The following is a 13,606-nucleotide window of genomic DNA, read 5'->3' as shown; positions in this document are numbered from 1 at the left end:
ATGGTATGATTGATATAAGGGTTAAGGTTATGGTTAGGCAAGGGTTTGGGTTTAAGGTAGGGACTTCCCAAGGATTCCAATTAGCAACTACCATCCGAGCAGTGCAAAATAATTTAATGGAACACTCACAGTAGTTTCTACTTAATTGTCACTGATATAGGATCATATTTCCCCTACCCCAATGCATGTATAATGTTCACATGCGAAAAGCTGAAACTGACTCCAGATCAGCGCTTGGCGTTTAGCGTTAGATTACACCAAAACGTCTCGCGAGATGTCATATTTCATAGATTTGAAACATGGCGTCGGAAGGGGAAGCGGGCAGTGCTTCTGTTGTTGAACCAGATACTGGAGACTGGTAAGTCTCCATTAAAACAGGGAAAGGGCAGTCGTTTTGTTTGTTGTTTAAGTTTGATGCTAGACAACCAGATGAATATTGCTCAACAAGCTAGCCCGCTGACGTTAGCTAACTGAGCTGAAGCTAGCTGGCTAACAAGCTAACAACGTTAGTTGTCTCATTCAAATGCCCAACTTGTAAGCTAACTTGCAACAAACTAACTAAAGCATGAAAGAACAGGTTGATTTCTTTGTCGAATATTTGCTTCTAAATAAATCTCTAGCATGAATCATGCAGAACCTAGCTAACTAGTAAACCAAGTGAAAATAGCTAGCTCAGGTCCGGGGAGTTACGTGCGGCTTGCGGATGCTGAGCCAAGGCTGAACGTTCTTCAGCGCGGCTCTGCATCTTTCTCTATTACTTTCGTTACTCACAAAAGTAAAGATGTTACTATAGTTCTGAAAAACATTTGTCTGTGTGCACAAGCTGTCATTTATCCCAAATACGAAATTAACGAGTTTTGAGCGCTTTATCCGAGCTGTCAGCATTGGTATTTTATTAGGATCCCTAACGTTAATACTAGTTGTTGCGAAAGCCGCAGCTAGTCGTACTGTGGTCCACACAGAACATGACATAATACAGAACGTTAATAGACAAGAACAGTTCAAGGACATAACTACATACATAGCCTACATATCAATACATACACAAAATATCTAGGGCAAATATGGGACAGGTCTTGTGCTGTGAGGTGTTGCTTTATCTGTTAAAGAAAAACAACAGGTTTGCTGTTCATTTGAGCAATATGAGATGGGAGTGCCATGCAATAATGGCACTATATAATACTGTAAGCTTTCTTGCATTTGTTTTGGATTTGGGGACTATGAAAAGACCCCTGGTGGCGTGTCTGGTGGGGTATGTGTGTGTGTCAGCTGTGCATAAGTTGACTATACAAATCATTTGGAATTTTCACATTGTTTCTTATAAAAAGTGATGCGGTCAGTTTCTCAACTCTTAGTCAAGAGACTGTCATGTATAGTATTTATATTAGCCCTCTGATTACAATGATGCGCCACTCTGTTCTGGGCCAGCTGCAACTTTCTTAGCACCACTTGACCACATGGCTAGACAATAATTTTACATTTTTTTTTTTACATTTTAGTCATTTAGCAGACGCTCTTATCCAGAGCGACTTACAGTAGAGTGCATACATTTTATTACATTATTATTATTTATTTTTTTACATACTGAGACAAGGATATCCCTACCGGCCAAACCCTCCCTAACCCGGACAACGCTATGCCAATTGTGCGTCGCCCCACGGACCTCCCGGTTGCGGCCGGCTGCGACAGAGCCTGGGCGCGAACCCAGCCCAGCCTGGGCGCGAACCCAGAGACTCTGGTGGCGCAGCTAGCACTGCGATGCAGTGCCCTAGACCACTGCGCCACCCGGGAGGTACTAATCAAGAGAAGACAAAACTAGAGCCTGCAGGACTTGCTTTGTGGAGTGTGGTGTCAAAAAAGCAGAACATATCTTTATTACGGACAGACCTCTCCCCATCTTTACAACCATTCAATCTATGTTTTGACCTTGACAGTTTACAATCTAATGTAACACCAAGTAATTTAGTCTCAACTTGTTCAACAGCCACACCATTCATTACCAGATTCAGCTAAGGTCTAGAGCTTAGGGAATTGTTTGTACCAAATACATAGCTGAAGCTAAGCTAATGTTCATGTTGATATGTTTGTTTACTTCCAGTGATGCTGGATTTGGGGACCTGACGGGCAACATGGACACTGAGTCATCAAATGGCAAAGAGGCCATGGTATTACACCTCTTATACAGCAGTTCTCTGAGCATCCCTGTTCTCAGACAGTAGCTAACCCTTTCCCTGTGTTCTCCTCAGGACACGGGTGGTGAGGGTTTGGAGGCGGCTGACACCCAGACAGGTTCTGGGGACGAGGAAAGTGGCAGGCACCAGGGAGAGGTGGAGCTGCAGTGTGCTCTCTGTATGAAGTGGTTCACGGCCGACACCTTCAGCATTGACACCGCGTACGTCTGACTCACTGACTAACTCAATCTCTCTCTTATCATGGAGGCCTTTGGCCAACTGATTTTAAGTCTAATAAGCTTGTTAGACCTTTTTAAATTGCTCCCTGTAGCTCGACTAACCAGGTACTGGCTGAGATGAACATATCAGGATCAAGTTTTTTTTTGATGAGTCTTTCTCCCTCTCTCTCTCCAGGACTTGTTTGCCTTTCATGACCAACTATGTGTTCCATTGTAACGTGTGTCATCACAGCGGCAACACCTACTTCCTCAGGAAACAAGCCAGTAGGTGTTCTCATTCAGCTGATACACTTCCGTGTGCATGTGTGAGCTTGGGGATTATTGATGGTCTGTTATCGATTGATTGTACTGATTGAGTGTCGCTGTGTGTTCCAGACCTGAAGGAGATGTGTCTGACTGCCCTGGCTAACCTCACATGGAGGTCCAGGACTCAGGAAGAGCACCCCAAGACAATGTTCTCCAAAGACAAGGTCAGTCCTCTCAACAGTCCCTACATAATCCACTTTGAAAGCCAATGTGATCTTTTGAAAAGGCACGCCAAGATACAACACAGTCTTTTGCGTATGTTTTTCCGTTCTCTACACCTGCTTAAAGACTCTGGATGTGTTTTGTTCGTGTTTTCCTGTCCTCCCCCTCTCTCCTTGCAGGACATCATCCCGTTCATTGATAAGTACTGGGAGTGTATGACCACCCGACAGAGACCTGGAAAGCTCACCTGGCCCAACAACATAGTCAAAACCATGGTGATTCTATGAGCAACCACCGACTTACACATATGCACCAAACTGCACACGTCACACCATGGAAAAAGTACCATGGAAAAAGTAGCCGGACTTTCTCTTTTAGAATCATGTCTTTACTTGATTTGACTGTGTTTCAGAGTAAAGAGCGGGATGTGTTCCTGGTGAAGGAGCACCCAGACCCAGGCAGTAAGGATCCAGAGGAGGACTACCCCAAGTTTGGCCTGCTGGACCAGGTAGGAAAATACAATACAACACAACACACACACACACACTGTGAGGCTGACTATAGGTTGATTTTTCATCTCAGGATCTGGGCAACATTGGACCATCTTACGACAACCAGAAACAGACCACCGCTGCTCCCACTCCTGGAGGGCTCAACGGTAAACTCAAAACATACCAACACACTCGCTAAACACATCAACACATATTCGCACCAAACACACGACACGTGTCACACACAGTTTTTCATGGAATTAGTTATGAAAGTGTCACAGAGCATAATCCCACACTAAAGCCCTAAGGGGTGTTATAAATGCTCTGTACATGCTGTGTTGCGTTCCAGGTGGACCTTGTTTCTCAGGTGAATATGATGTGGTGGTTTAGTATCTACCGCTGAGCTCTGTGTTTTGTGCTTTCGCAACTTTCCGGGTAGAGGTTGCCATAGGCACAGATCTAGGATCAGCTTACCCTCCCCCATTCCTTAGCTAAACAATTAAGGGGCAAAATGCAATCTGACCTTAGATTAGCGTCAATGGGCAACTTCACCCTGCTCCAATGGAAACCCCATCCCTCACCTGCTCTGCGCTTATGCTTGGTTCCCTGAAGCTTTTACCCTTTTGAGCTGGCTTTTGATTAGTGGACTGATTGAATGATTTAATTTCCTCTGGCTTTCTGCTCCTGAGTTCCCGGGCTTCATCCCAATGCTCTGGAACAGCCTCGTCTTCCTTTCCGTACCCAGTGGTGAGTGGTAAAGGACAGACCAAAGGAGGCTGTTATTGTTGGGATGCAGCCGCGAAGTGGTGTGAAATAATCCCCTGGCTTCCTCTTGAGTGTCTGCTACTCTTCTTTCACCCTAATATGTGGTGTCCCTCCCTGCTCAATCCACGCTTGTGCCTCTTTGGTGACTTTTTGCTGAATGTGTGTGTGTTCTATATTGTAACTTGTGTATTTGTCGTGTGAAGGTGGTCTGGCCCCCGGCCCAGGGAAAGGTAGAGGAGCCAAGCGTAAGCACCAGCAGCAGCAACAGGAGGGAGCCACAGCCGGATCAGCCAAGAGAACACGCAGGTACAACACAGACTGAAGCATATGTCCTTGGTGTTCTTATAGGTCTGAAGAGATATAGGATGTATTTTAATATGCAATCAATGTAACTCTCCTCTCTCTCTGTTATTCTCCTTCTCTTTCCCTCCACCTCATTTCGCTTTCTATCCCAAATACACACAATCCTGTTCTCTCGCATTCTTTCCTCTCTCCTTGCCCTCTGTAGTGACCCTCTGTTTTCGGCCCAGCGTCTACCCCCCCATGGTTACCCCCTGGAGCACCCCTTTAACAAAGATGGCTACCGCTACATCCTAGCAGAGCCGGACCCCCATGCCCCCGACCCAGAGAAACTAGAGCTGGACTGCTGGGCTGGGAAACCCATCCCCGGAGACCTCTACAGAGCCTGTCTCTACGAGAGAGTACTGCTAGCCCTGCACGACAGAGGTACACACACACAGGAAATCCTACTGTAATGTAGTGGAGATGGGCTTCTTCTTATTGGCCTTACCCAGTAATGTCTTTCACCTTCTCTGAGAATATTGTCTGTGTGTGTGTGTGTGTGTGTGTGGGCATCTTTGTGCTTGTGTGTGTGTCTGTAATTTCAATTTTACGACACTGATACCGAGTGTGTGTGTATATACAGTTGAAATTGGAAGTTTACATACTTAGTTTGGAGTCATTAAAACTCGTTTTTCAACCACTCCACAAATTTACTTTGCATGACACAAGTAATTTTTCCAACAATCGTTTACAGACAGATTATTGAACTTATAATTCACTGAATCACAATTCCCGTGGGTCAGAAGTTTACAAACACTAAGTTGACTGTGCCTTTAAAAAGCTTGGAAAATTCCAGAAAATGATGTCATGGCTTTAGAAGCTTCTGATAGGCTAATTGACATAATTTGAGTCAATTGTAGGTGTACCTGTGGATGTATATCAAGGCCTACCTTCAAACTCAGTTCCTCTTTGCTTGCCATCATGTAAAGATCTAAAGAAATCAGCCAAGACCTCAGAAAAAATATTGTAGTCCTCCACAAGTCTGGTTCATCCTTGGGAGCAATTTCCAAATGCCTGAAGGTACCACGTTCATCTATACAAACAACAGTACACAAGTATAAACACCATGGGACCACGCAGCCGTCATACCGCTCAGGAAGGACACCCGTTCTGTCTCCTAGAGATGAACGTACTTTGGTGCGAGAAGTGAAAATCAATCCCAGAACAACAGCAAAGGACCTTGTGAAGATGCTGGAGGAAACAGGTACAAAAGTATCCATATCCACAGTAAAATGAGTCCTATATCGACATAACCTGAAAGGCTGCTCAGCAAGGAAGAAGCCACTGCTCCAAAACCGCCATAAAAAAGCCAGACTACGGTTTGCAACTGCACATGGGGACAAAGATTGTACTTTTTGGAGAAATGTCCTCCTGTCTGATGAAAAAAAATAGAACTGTTTGGCCGTAATGACCATCGTCATGTCTGGAGGAAAAAGGGGGGAGGCTTGCAAGCCGAAGAACACCATCCCAACCGTGAAGCACGGGGGTGGCAGCATCATGTTGTGGGGGTGCTTGGCTGCAGGAGGGACTGGTGCACTTCACAAAATAGATGGCATCACGAGGCAGGAAAATTACGTGGATATATTGAAGCAACATCTCAAGACATCAGTCAGGAAGTTAAAGCTTGGTCGCAAATGGGTCTTCCAAATGGACAATGATCCCAAGCATACTTCCAAAGTTGTGGCAAAATGGCTTAAGGACAACAAAGTCAAGGTGTTGGAGTGGCCATCACAAAGCCCTGACCTCAATCCTATAGAAAATATGTAGGTTCAACTGACAAAGCATGTGCGAGCAAGGAGGCCTACAAACCTGACTCAGTTACACCAGCTCTGTCAGGAGGACTGGGCCAAAGTTCACCCAACGTATTGTGGGAAGCTTGTGGAAGGCTACCCAAAATGTTTGACCCAAGTTAAACAATTTACAGGCAATGCTACCAAATACCCATTGAGTGTATGTAAACTTCTGACCCACTGGGAATGTGATGAAAGAAATAAAAGCTGAAATAAATCATTCTCTCTACTATTATTCTGACATTTCACATTCTTAAAATAAAGTGGTGATCCTAACTGACCTAAGACAGGGAATTTTAACTGATTAAATGTCAGTAATTGTGAAAAACTGAGTTTAAATGTATTTGGCTAAGGTGTATGTAAACGTCCGACTTCAACTGTACATGCATATGAAATATTGTTGAAACAATAGATTTTCAGGACAAAACCTTAAAATGTATGATCAAGGAAAACAAAACCTGTATGTGAATATTCTAAGTTATTATATTTCAGTAATCACTTTAATTTTGTTCAATATGGGAAAAATAATACATTTCCCAGAATGCATTCGTTTAACCCTCAAGTTAACCCTGAAGCCTTACATTTCTTTTCCAATCAAATGCAATGGTTGGTGGAAATATAATTGGCTATTATTAAGTTTCAAAGAGCATATAGACATTTTTTATAGAGAAGTTATATATTCTTTGCTATCTGGAAGTGTGACCTGTCAGATAGAATAAATTTATTTAACTTCCGACTTCAACCGTATATATATGTGTGTATGTATAAATATGTATGTGTGTGTATATGTGTATATATATTTATTATCTGTGTATATGTGTATATATATTTATTATCTGTGTGTGTATGTGTGTATGTGTGTATGTATGTATGTATGTATGTATGTATGTATGTATATATGTATATATATATATATATATAGCGTTTTTGTTTTTGACTTAGTATTGATTCCATGTTTTTTTAAGAATCTATTCTGGATTTGACAGTTTTCCATTTCTTTACATTGAATACTGCGTTGAGGATGAGCTTGCAAGTAAGCATTTCACTGTTCTTTTCACACCTGCTGTATTCTGTGCACATGACAAACGTTGATTTGAGTTGTCTGTATGCAGCCCCTCAGCTGAAGATCTCAGATGACCGTCTGACAGTGACGGGGGAGAAGGGTTACAGCATGGTCAGAGCCTCCCACGGTGTCAGGACAGGATCCTGGTACTTTGAGGTCTCCATCGATGAGATGCCCGCCGACACCGCAGCCAGACTGGGCTGGTCTCAGCCTCTAGGTAGATACTACAGAGACACACACTCGCACGCACTGAGAGACACCGTCTAGTGGGTCTCGATACCACACGTTAAAACATGTCCTGTCTCCCTGTGTGTGTGTGTGTTGTAGGTAACCTGCAGGCCCCTCTGGGATATGATAAGTTCAGCTACTCGTGGCGCAGTAAGAAAGGGACACGCTTCCACCAGTCTGTGGGGAAACACTACTCCTCAGGCTACGGACAAGGAGACACTCTGGGCTTCTTCGTAGAACTACCGGACGGCACTGAGACAGCCAAGGCACTGCCTGACACGTACAAAGACAAGGTCCTGTAAAAATATATATTTTTCCAAATACCATAGTTGATTAATGAGTAACTGAGAATTAATACAATATCCTAATTATGATTAGCAAATAGAAGACATCCACTTTCTGTTTTTATGAGACTTGACCGCTCATCACTTTGTGTTTTGTGTTCACTCAGGCGCTGATTAAGTTTAAGAGCTACCTGTACTTTGAGGAGAAGGACTATGTGGACAAGGCAGAGAAGAGCTTGAAGACTGTTACCCCCAGCAGGGTGAGGCTCCAGCATAGAACTAGAACCAATATCTCAGACATTCAAAGCAGTGGAACACATAACTAGAACCAGTTGATCATTCAAAGCAGTGGAATGCATAGCTAGAACCAGTAGATCATTCAAAGCAGTGGAATGCATAGCTAGAACCAGTTGATCATTCAAAGCAGTGGAACGCATAACTAGAACCAGTAGATCATTCAAAGCAGTGGAACGCATAACTAGAACCAGTAGATCATTCAAAGCAGTGGAATGTATAACTAGAACCAGTTGATCATTCAAAGCAGTGGAACGCATAACTAGAACCAGTAGATCATTCAAAGCAGTGGAACGCATAACTAGAACCAGTAGATCATTCAAAGCAGTGGAACGCATAACTAGAACCAGTAGATCATTCAAAGCAGTGGAACGCATAACTAGAACCAGTAGATCATTCAAAGCAGTGGAACGCATAACTAGAAACAGTAGATCATTCAAAGCAGTGGAACGCATAACTAGAACCAGTTGATCATTCAAAGCAGTGGAACGCATAACTAGAACCAGTAGATCATTCAAAGCAGTGGAACGCATAACTAGAACCAGTTGATCATTCAAAGCAGTGGAATGCATAACTAGAACCAGTAGATCATTCAAAGCAGTGGAACGCATAACTAGAACCAGTAGATCATTCAAAGCAGTGGAACGCATTACTAGAACCAGTAGATCATTCAAAGCAGTGGAACGCATATCTAGAACCAGTAGATCATTCAAAGCAGTGGAACGCATAACTAGAACCAGTAGATCATTCAAAGCAGTGGAATGCATAGCTAGAACCAGTTGATCATTCAAAGCAGTGGAACGCATAACTAGAACCAGTAGATCATTCATAGCAGTGGAATGCATAACTAGAACCAGTTGATCATTCAAAACAGTGGAACGCATAGCTAGAACCAGTTGATCATTCAAAGCAGTGGAACGCATAACTAGAACCAGTAGATCATTCAAAGCAGTGGAACGCATAACTAGAACCAGTAGATCATTCAAAGCAGTGGAACGCATAACTAGAACCAGTAGATCATTCAAAGCAGTGGAACGCATAACTAGAACCAGTTGTTCATTCAAAGCAGTGGAACGCATAACTAGAACCAGTAGATCATTCAAAGCAGTGGAACGCATAACTAGAACCAGTAGATCATTCAAAACAGTGGAACGCATAACTAGAACCAGTAGATCATTCAAAACAGTGGAACGCATAACTAGAACCAGTAGATCATTCAAAGCAGTGGAACGCATAACTAGAACCAGTAGATCATTCAAAACAGTGGAACGCATAACTAGAACCAGAAGATCATTCAAAGCAGTGGAACGCATAACTAGAACCAGTAGATCATTCAAAGCAGTGGAACGCATAACTAGAACCAGTAGATCATTCAAAGCAGTGGAACGCATATCTAGAACCAGTAGATCATTCAAAGCAGTGGAACGCATAACTAGAACCAGTAGATCATTCAAAGCAGTGGAACGCATAACTAGAACCAGTAGATCATTCAAAGCAGTGGAACGCATAACTAGAACCAGTAGATCATTCAAAGCAGTGGAACGCATAACTAGAACCAGAAGATCATTCAAACCAGTGGAACGCATAACTAGAACCAGAAGATCATTCAAACCAGTGGAACGCATAACTAGAACCAGAAGATCATTCAAACCAGTGGAACGCATAACTAGAACCAGTAGATCATTCAAAGCAGTGGAACGCATAACTAGAACCAGTAGATCATTCAAAGCAGTGGAACGCATAACTAGAACCAGTAGATCATTCAAAGCAGTGGAACGCATAACTAGAACCAGAAGATCATTCAAACCAGTGGAACGCATAACTAGAACCAGAAGATCATTCAAACCAGTGGAACGCATAACTAGAACCAGTAGATCATTCAAAGCAGTGGAACGCATAACTAGAACCAGTTGATCATTCAAAGCAGTGGCAACCATAGATGTACCATTTGGAATGTTGATGAATTTGGATAATCTCAATCTATTTTTGTCAATATCAAACGTTTGTTGACAGTAGGTATAGGAATCGGCTTTTCCATTTGTTGAAATCTCTGTTCTTCCCTCTTTCTAGATGCTGTTCTATAAGAATGGGGTGAACCAGGGTCAGGCCTATGAGAACCTGTTTGAGGGGCTTTACTTCCCTGCCATCTCTCTCTACAGGGGCTGCACGGTTAGTGCTGTGTGTGTGTCTGTTTGAAGGGTTCTATTTCCTCTCTATCTCCATCTGTAGCAGCCTTAAAGTATGGGTCGTGACCCACGGACCTGTTAATGGTGGGTCGCGACGTGTCAGAGTAAATTTATAATTATTTCATTAATTACCGAAATTGATTTGGCAAAGTGCATTTGCTCTCTCTGTTCAGTGCGCTCTCTGCTTAGCAGCGGTCTCTGCTCAGTTTGGCAGCTGTGGAAGTGTGAGAGGGAGATGCCCGTGTGCTTCGCGGTTTACCAGAACTTTTTTCTGCAGTTTTCTTTAAGATCACTCGGCGACCCACACGCTGCAGCGCTGTCGTTCAAGTCACTGACTTGTTATTCCCACTCGCCATCACTCACCGCTGTCATCAAAAGGACTCATGCCAGCCACAAGTTCTGACTGAGCTCAATTCATACAAACTAATAACGAGGAGCGTCCACAATGTGTTTTGTGCGGGGAAACCCGTAGTAATGAGTCTCTCATAACGATCAAATTAATAAAACGACACGTCCTGACCAAACATCCACAGCATGATGGTAAACCCAGGGAGTTCTTTCAGAACAGGGCAGAATGCTTCAGGAAACAGTGCTTCAAACATGACAAAGTAAGTCAGCTAGCAAGGCATTGTTGTCATTTTATAACAGGTGATGATAAGCAGAAATAGGGGCATACTAACTGTCATAGTAGATGCGAGTTTCTGTTTCAAACAATCCCCTGGCCTTCTACACAGCTAATAACTAATATTCGCCAAAACAAGCTAGCTACCCTAGTAACAGTACAGATGAAGATGAAAAATGATCAGGCCTACTGTACATCTTACTCATACCTATGCGAGTCAGGGTTCTCAACTCTGACATACTTATAAAACAAGTACAGAAACAGTTTCAAGGCTGAGCATGACCTCAGTGTTACACTGTCAAAAACAGAGCCCAGAATAGACCTGCTCTCATTAGGACTGTGTGTGTTTTCCTGTCTACATCTGTGTGATGTGATCAGTTTATTCTAGTTCAGAATAAAGAAATATGCATTGTATTTTAACAGCAACAGTTCCAACATAGACAGATATGTACGAGTGTTTTTTAATGGGGGAAAATAAACATGAATATATATTTATATGGATATTTAATTTCATTATTTGTTTTTGTCTCTATTGCATTTGTTTCAGGCATAAGGACAATGAAATGTACCGATATTTATGTGTAGTTGCATATTGTCCTAAGCTTGGGTCCCAGGAAAAACACAGAATTTCTAATTTGCGTCCCAGGCTGAAAAAGTTTAAGAACCCTTGCCCTACAGCACTGTAAATAATTCAATGCCCTGAAGTTTTGTGCTCTGATATAGCCCAGTATCTACTTCCCATTTCCATTTGAATCACATTATGTTGATCGTCCCTCCTTTCTCCCAGGTGTCCGTTAACTTTGGACCACATTTCAAACACCCTCCAAAGGACATCAAGTACCAGCCAGTGAGTACACACACATGCATGCTTTTTTATTTGATTAGACAAGCAATAGAGATACAGTACTTGGGAGTTTTGACGTCACTTGAGGTTGTAGATGGGATTAATTGGTGTCCCGTTTGTGTGTCTCCCCAGATGAGTGACATGGGTTGGGGAGCGGTGATCGAACACACGTTGGCTGACATGCTGTACCACGTAGAGACAGACGTGGACGGACGACGTAGCCCGCCCTGGGAAGGATGAACACACGCGCACACCAGAGCTCAACACACAGACGGCCAGTTGAGTGTTCGGACAAAGGCACGGAGGAGTCCATTCCAGCAGATATAGGTGGGTTGATGTCGACCTGAACAGACACACTGTACTCTCTTTGTACTCTCTCACTGTACTCTCTAAACATTACCTTCATTGGTAACTTTTGAATAAATCCTAATGGAAAAGATGTGTGTGATCTAAAATAGGGAGACTTTGATGTCAGTTGACAGTGATTTTTACGTGTGTCTGAACATAACACTCTTAGCTTATGAAGCACTTCCAGGTGTTTCAGCATTGTAAATTCATGTACTAGTATGCAAAAACAGTTAAAGGGAAGTGTAAAAAAAAATTATACTTCATATTCATCATCTCCAGCATCACCCCAACGTCAACGTATGTGAAAATGGCGCGTTTCTGTTTTTGTAGTAAAAAAGATAGAGAACCGTAAGTGTTTCCAATGACATCATCGGTGTGCATCATGTGATTTCAACCAATTACGAGTAGGCATTGCCGTTTCCTCTTTTACTACAAAACATAGAAACGTGCCATTTTCACATATGTTGGAGTGGAGATGATGAATATGAAGTTAAAATTGTGAAATTTCCCTCAAAAGGAAGGAACAAATCTGTACATTGTTTTGACCCAACTAAGCTTCAATTTCATTATCCAATTTAATATATCTAACGTTTGTCAGCACCCCAGGTAGTCTTATTGACAGACGTTCTCTCTTCAAATGAACAGATTCAGTTGCCTATATTCTGTTATTTGTCATAATACACTATATATACACAAAAGTATGTGGACACCCCTTCGAACTAGTGGATTTGGCTGTTTCAGCCACACAGGTGTATAAAATCGAGCACACAGCCATGCAATCTCCATAGACAAATATTGGCAGTAGAATGGCTTTACTGAAGAGATCAGTGATTTTCAATGTGGCACCGTCATAGGATGCCACCTTTCCAACAAGTCAGTTTGTCAAATTTCTGCCCTGCTAGAGCTGACCCGGTCAACTGTAAGGGCTGTTATTGGAAGGTGGAAATGTCTAGGAGCGTTGAGCAATAACGAAGTATGAGGCTCAGCTGCGAAGTAGGCCACACAAGCTCACAGAATGGGACCACGAGGGCGTAGTGCGTTATCTGTCATTGGTTGCAACACTCACTACCGCGTTCCAAACTGGCTCTGGAAGCAACGTCAGCACAAGAACTGTTCGTCGGGAGCGTCATGAAATGGGTCTCCATGGCCGAGCAGCAACAAGCCTAAGATCACAATGCCAAGCGTCGGCTGGAGTGATGTAAAGCTCGCCGCCATTGGACTCTGGAGCAGTGGAAACTCGTTCTCTGGAGGGATGAATTACGCTTCAGTATTTGGCAGTCCGACGGACAAATCTGGGTTTGGAGAATGCCAGGAAAACACTACCTGTCGCAATGTGTAGTGCCAACTGTAAAGTTTGGTGGAGGAGGAATAATGGTCTGGGGCTGTTTCTCATGGTTTGGGCTAGGCCCCATAGTTCCAGTGAAGGAAAACCTTAACGCTACAGCATACAATGACATTCTAGATGATTCTG

The 13,606-nt window shown here is 43.0% G+C and overlaps 1 protein-coding gene across 2 annotated transcripts; it reads left to right on the top strand.

Moving 5' to 3' along the window:
* Nucleotides 1–297: 297 nt before the first annotated feature.
* Nucleotides 298–12,974, top strand: LOC120021747 (set1/Ash2 histone methyltransferase complex subunit ASH2-like). Of its 2 annotated transcripts, XM_038965593.1 has the most exons (17): nt 298–358; nt 2,099–2,165; nt 2,247–2,392; nt 2,586–2,674; nt 2,786–2,880; nt 3,058–3,153; nt 3,291–3,386; nt 3,461–3,536; nt 3,719–3,736; nt 4,338–4,440; nt 4,643–4,860; nt 7,379–7,546; nt 7,657–7,850; nt 8,009–8,101; nt 10,206–10,304; nt 11,731–11,790; nt 11,920–12,974. In XM_038965593.1, exons 1-17 carry the CDS (start codon nt 300–302, stop codon nt 12,025–12,027), a joined length of 1,785 nt encoding a protein of 594 aa, XP_038821521.1. In that variant the 5' UTR covers nt 298–299; the 3' UTR covers nt 12,028–12,974. The 2 variants fall into 2 exon arrangements, with proteins under 2 accessions (XP_038821521.1, XP_038821522.1); XM_038965594.1 differs by lacking the exon at nt 3,719–3,736.
* Nucleotides 12,975–13,606: the final 632 nt, after the last annotated feature.

Source organism: Salvelinus namaycush, chromosome 26 (genome assembly GCF_016432855.1).
Source record: "Salvelinus namaycush isolate Seneca chromosome 26, SaNama_1.0, whole genome shotgun sequence".
NCBI lineage: Eukaryota > Metazoa > Chordata > Actinopteri > Salmoniformes > Salmonidae > Salvelinus > Salvelinus namaycush.
This window is presented reverse-complemented; position numbering and strand designations above follow the sequence as displayed.

What these genes read in the sequence shown, in the direction of transcription:
- LOC120021747 (XM_038965593.1), top strand. Translation starts at nt 300, where the DNA reads ATGGCGTCGGAAGGGGAAGCGGGCAGTGCTTCTGTTGTTGAACCAGAT. An exon ending in CAATGTTCTCCAAAGACAAG is followed by an intron (nt 2,881 to 3,057) that starts GTCAGTCCTCTC and finishes CTCTCCTTGCAG; the next exon opens with GACATCATCCCGTTCATTGA. An exon ending in GGGCTGGTCTCAGCCTCTAG is followed by an intron (nt 7,547 to 7,656) that starts GTAGATACTACA and finishes TGTGTGTTGTAG; the next exon opens with GTAACCTGCAGGCCCCTCTG.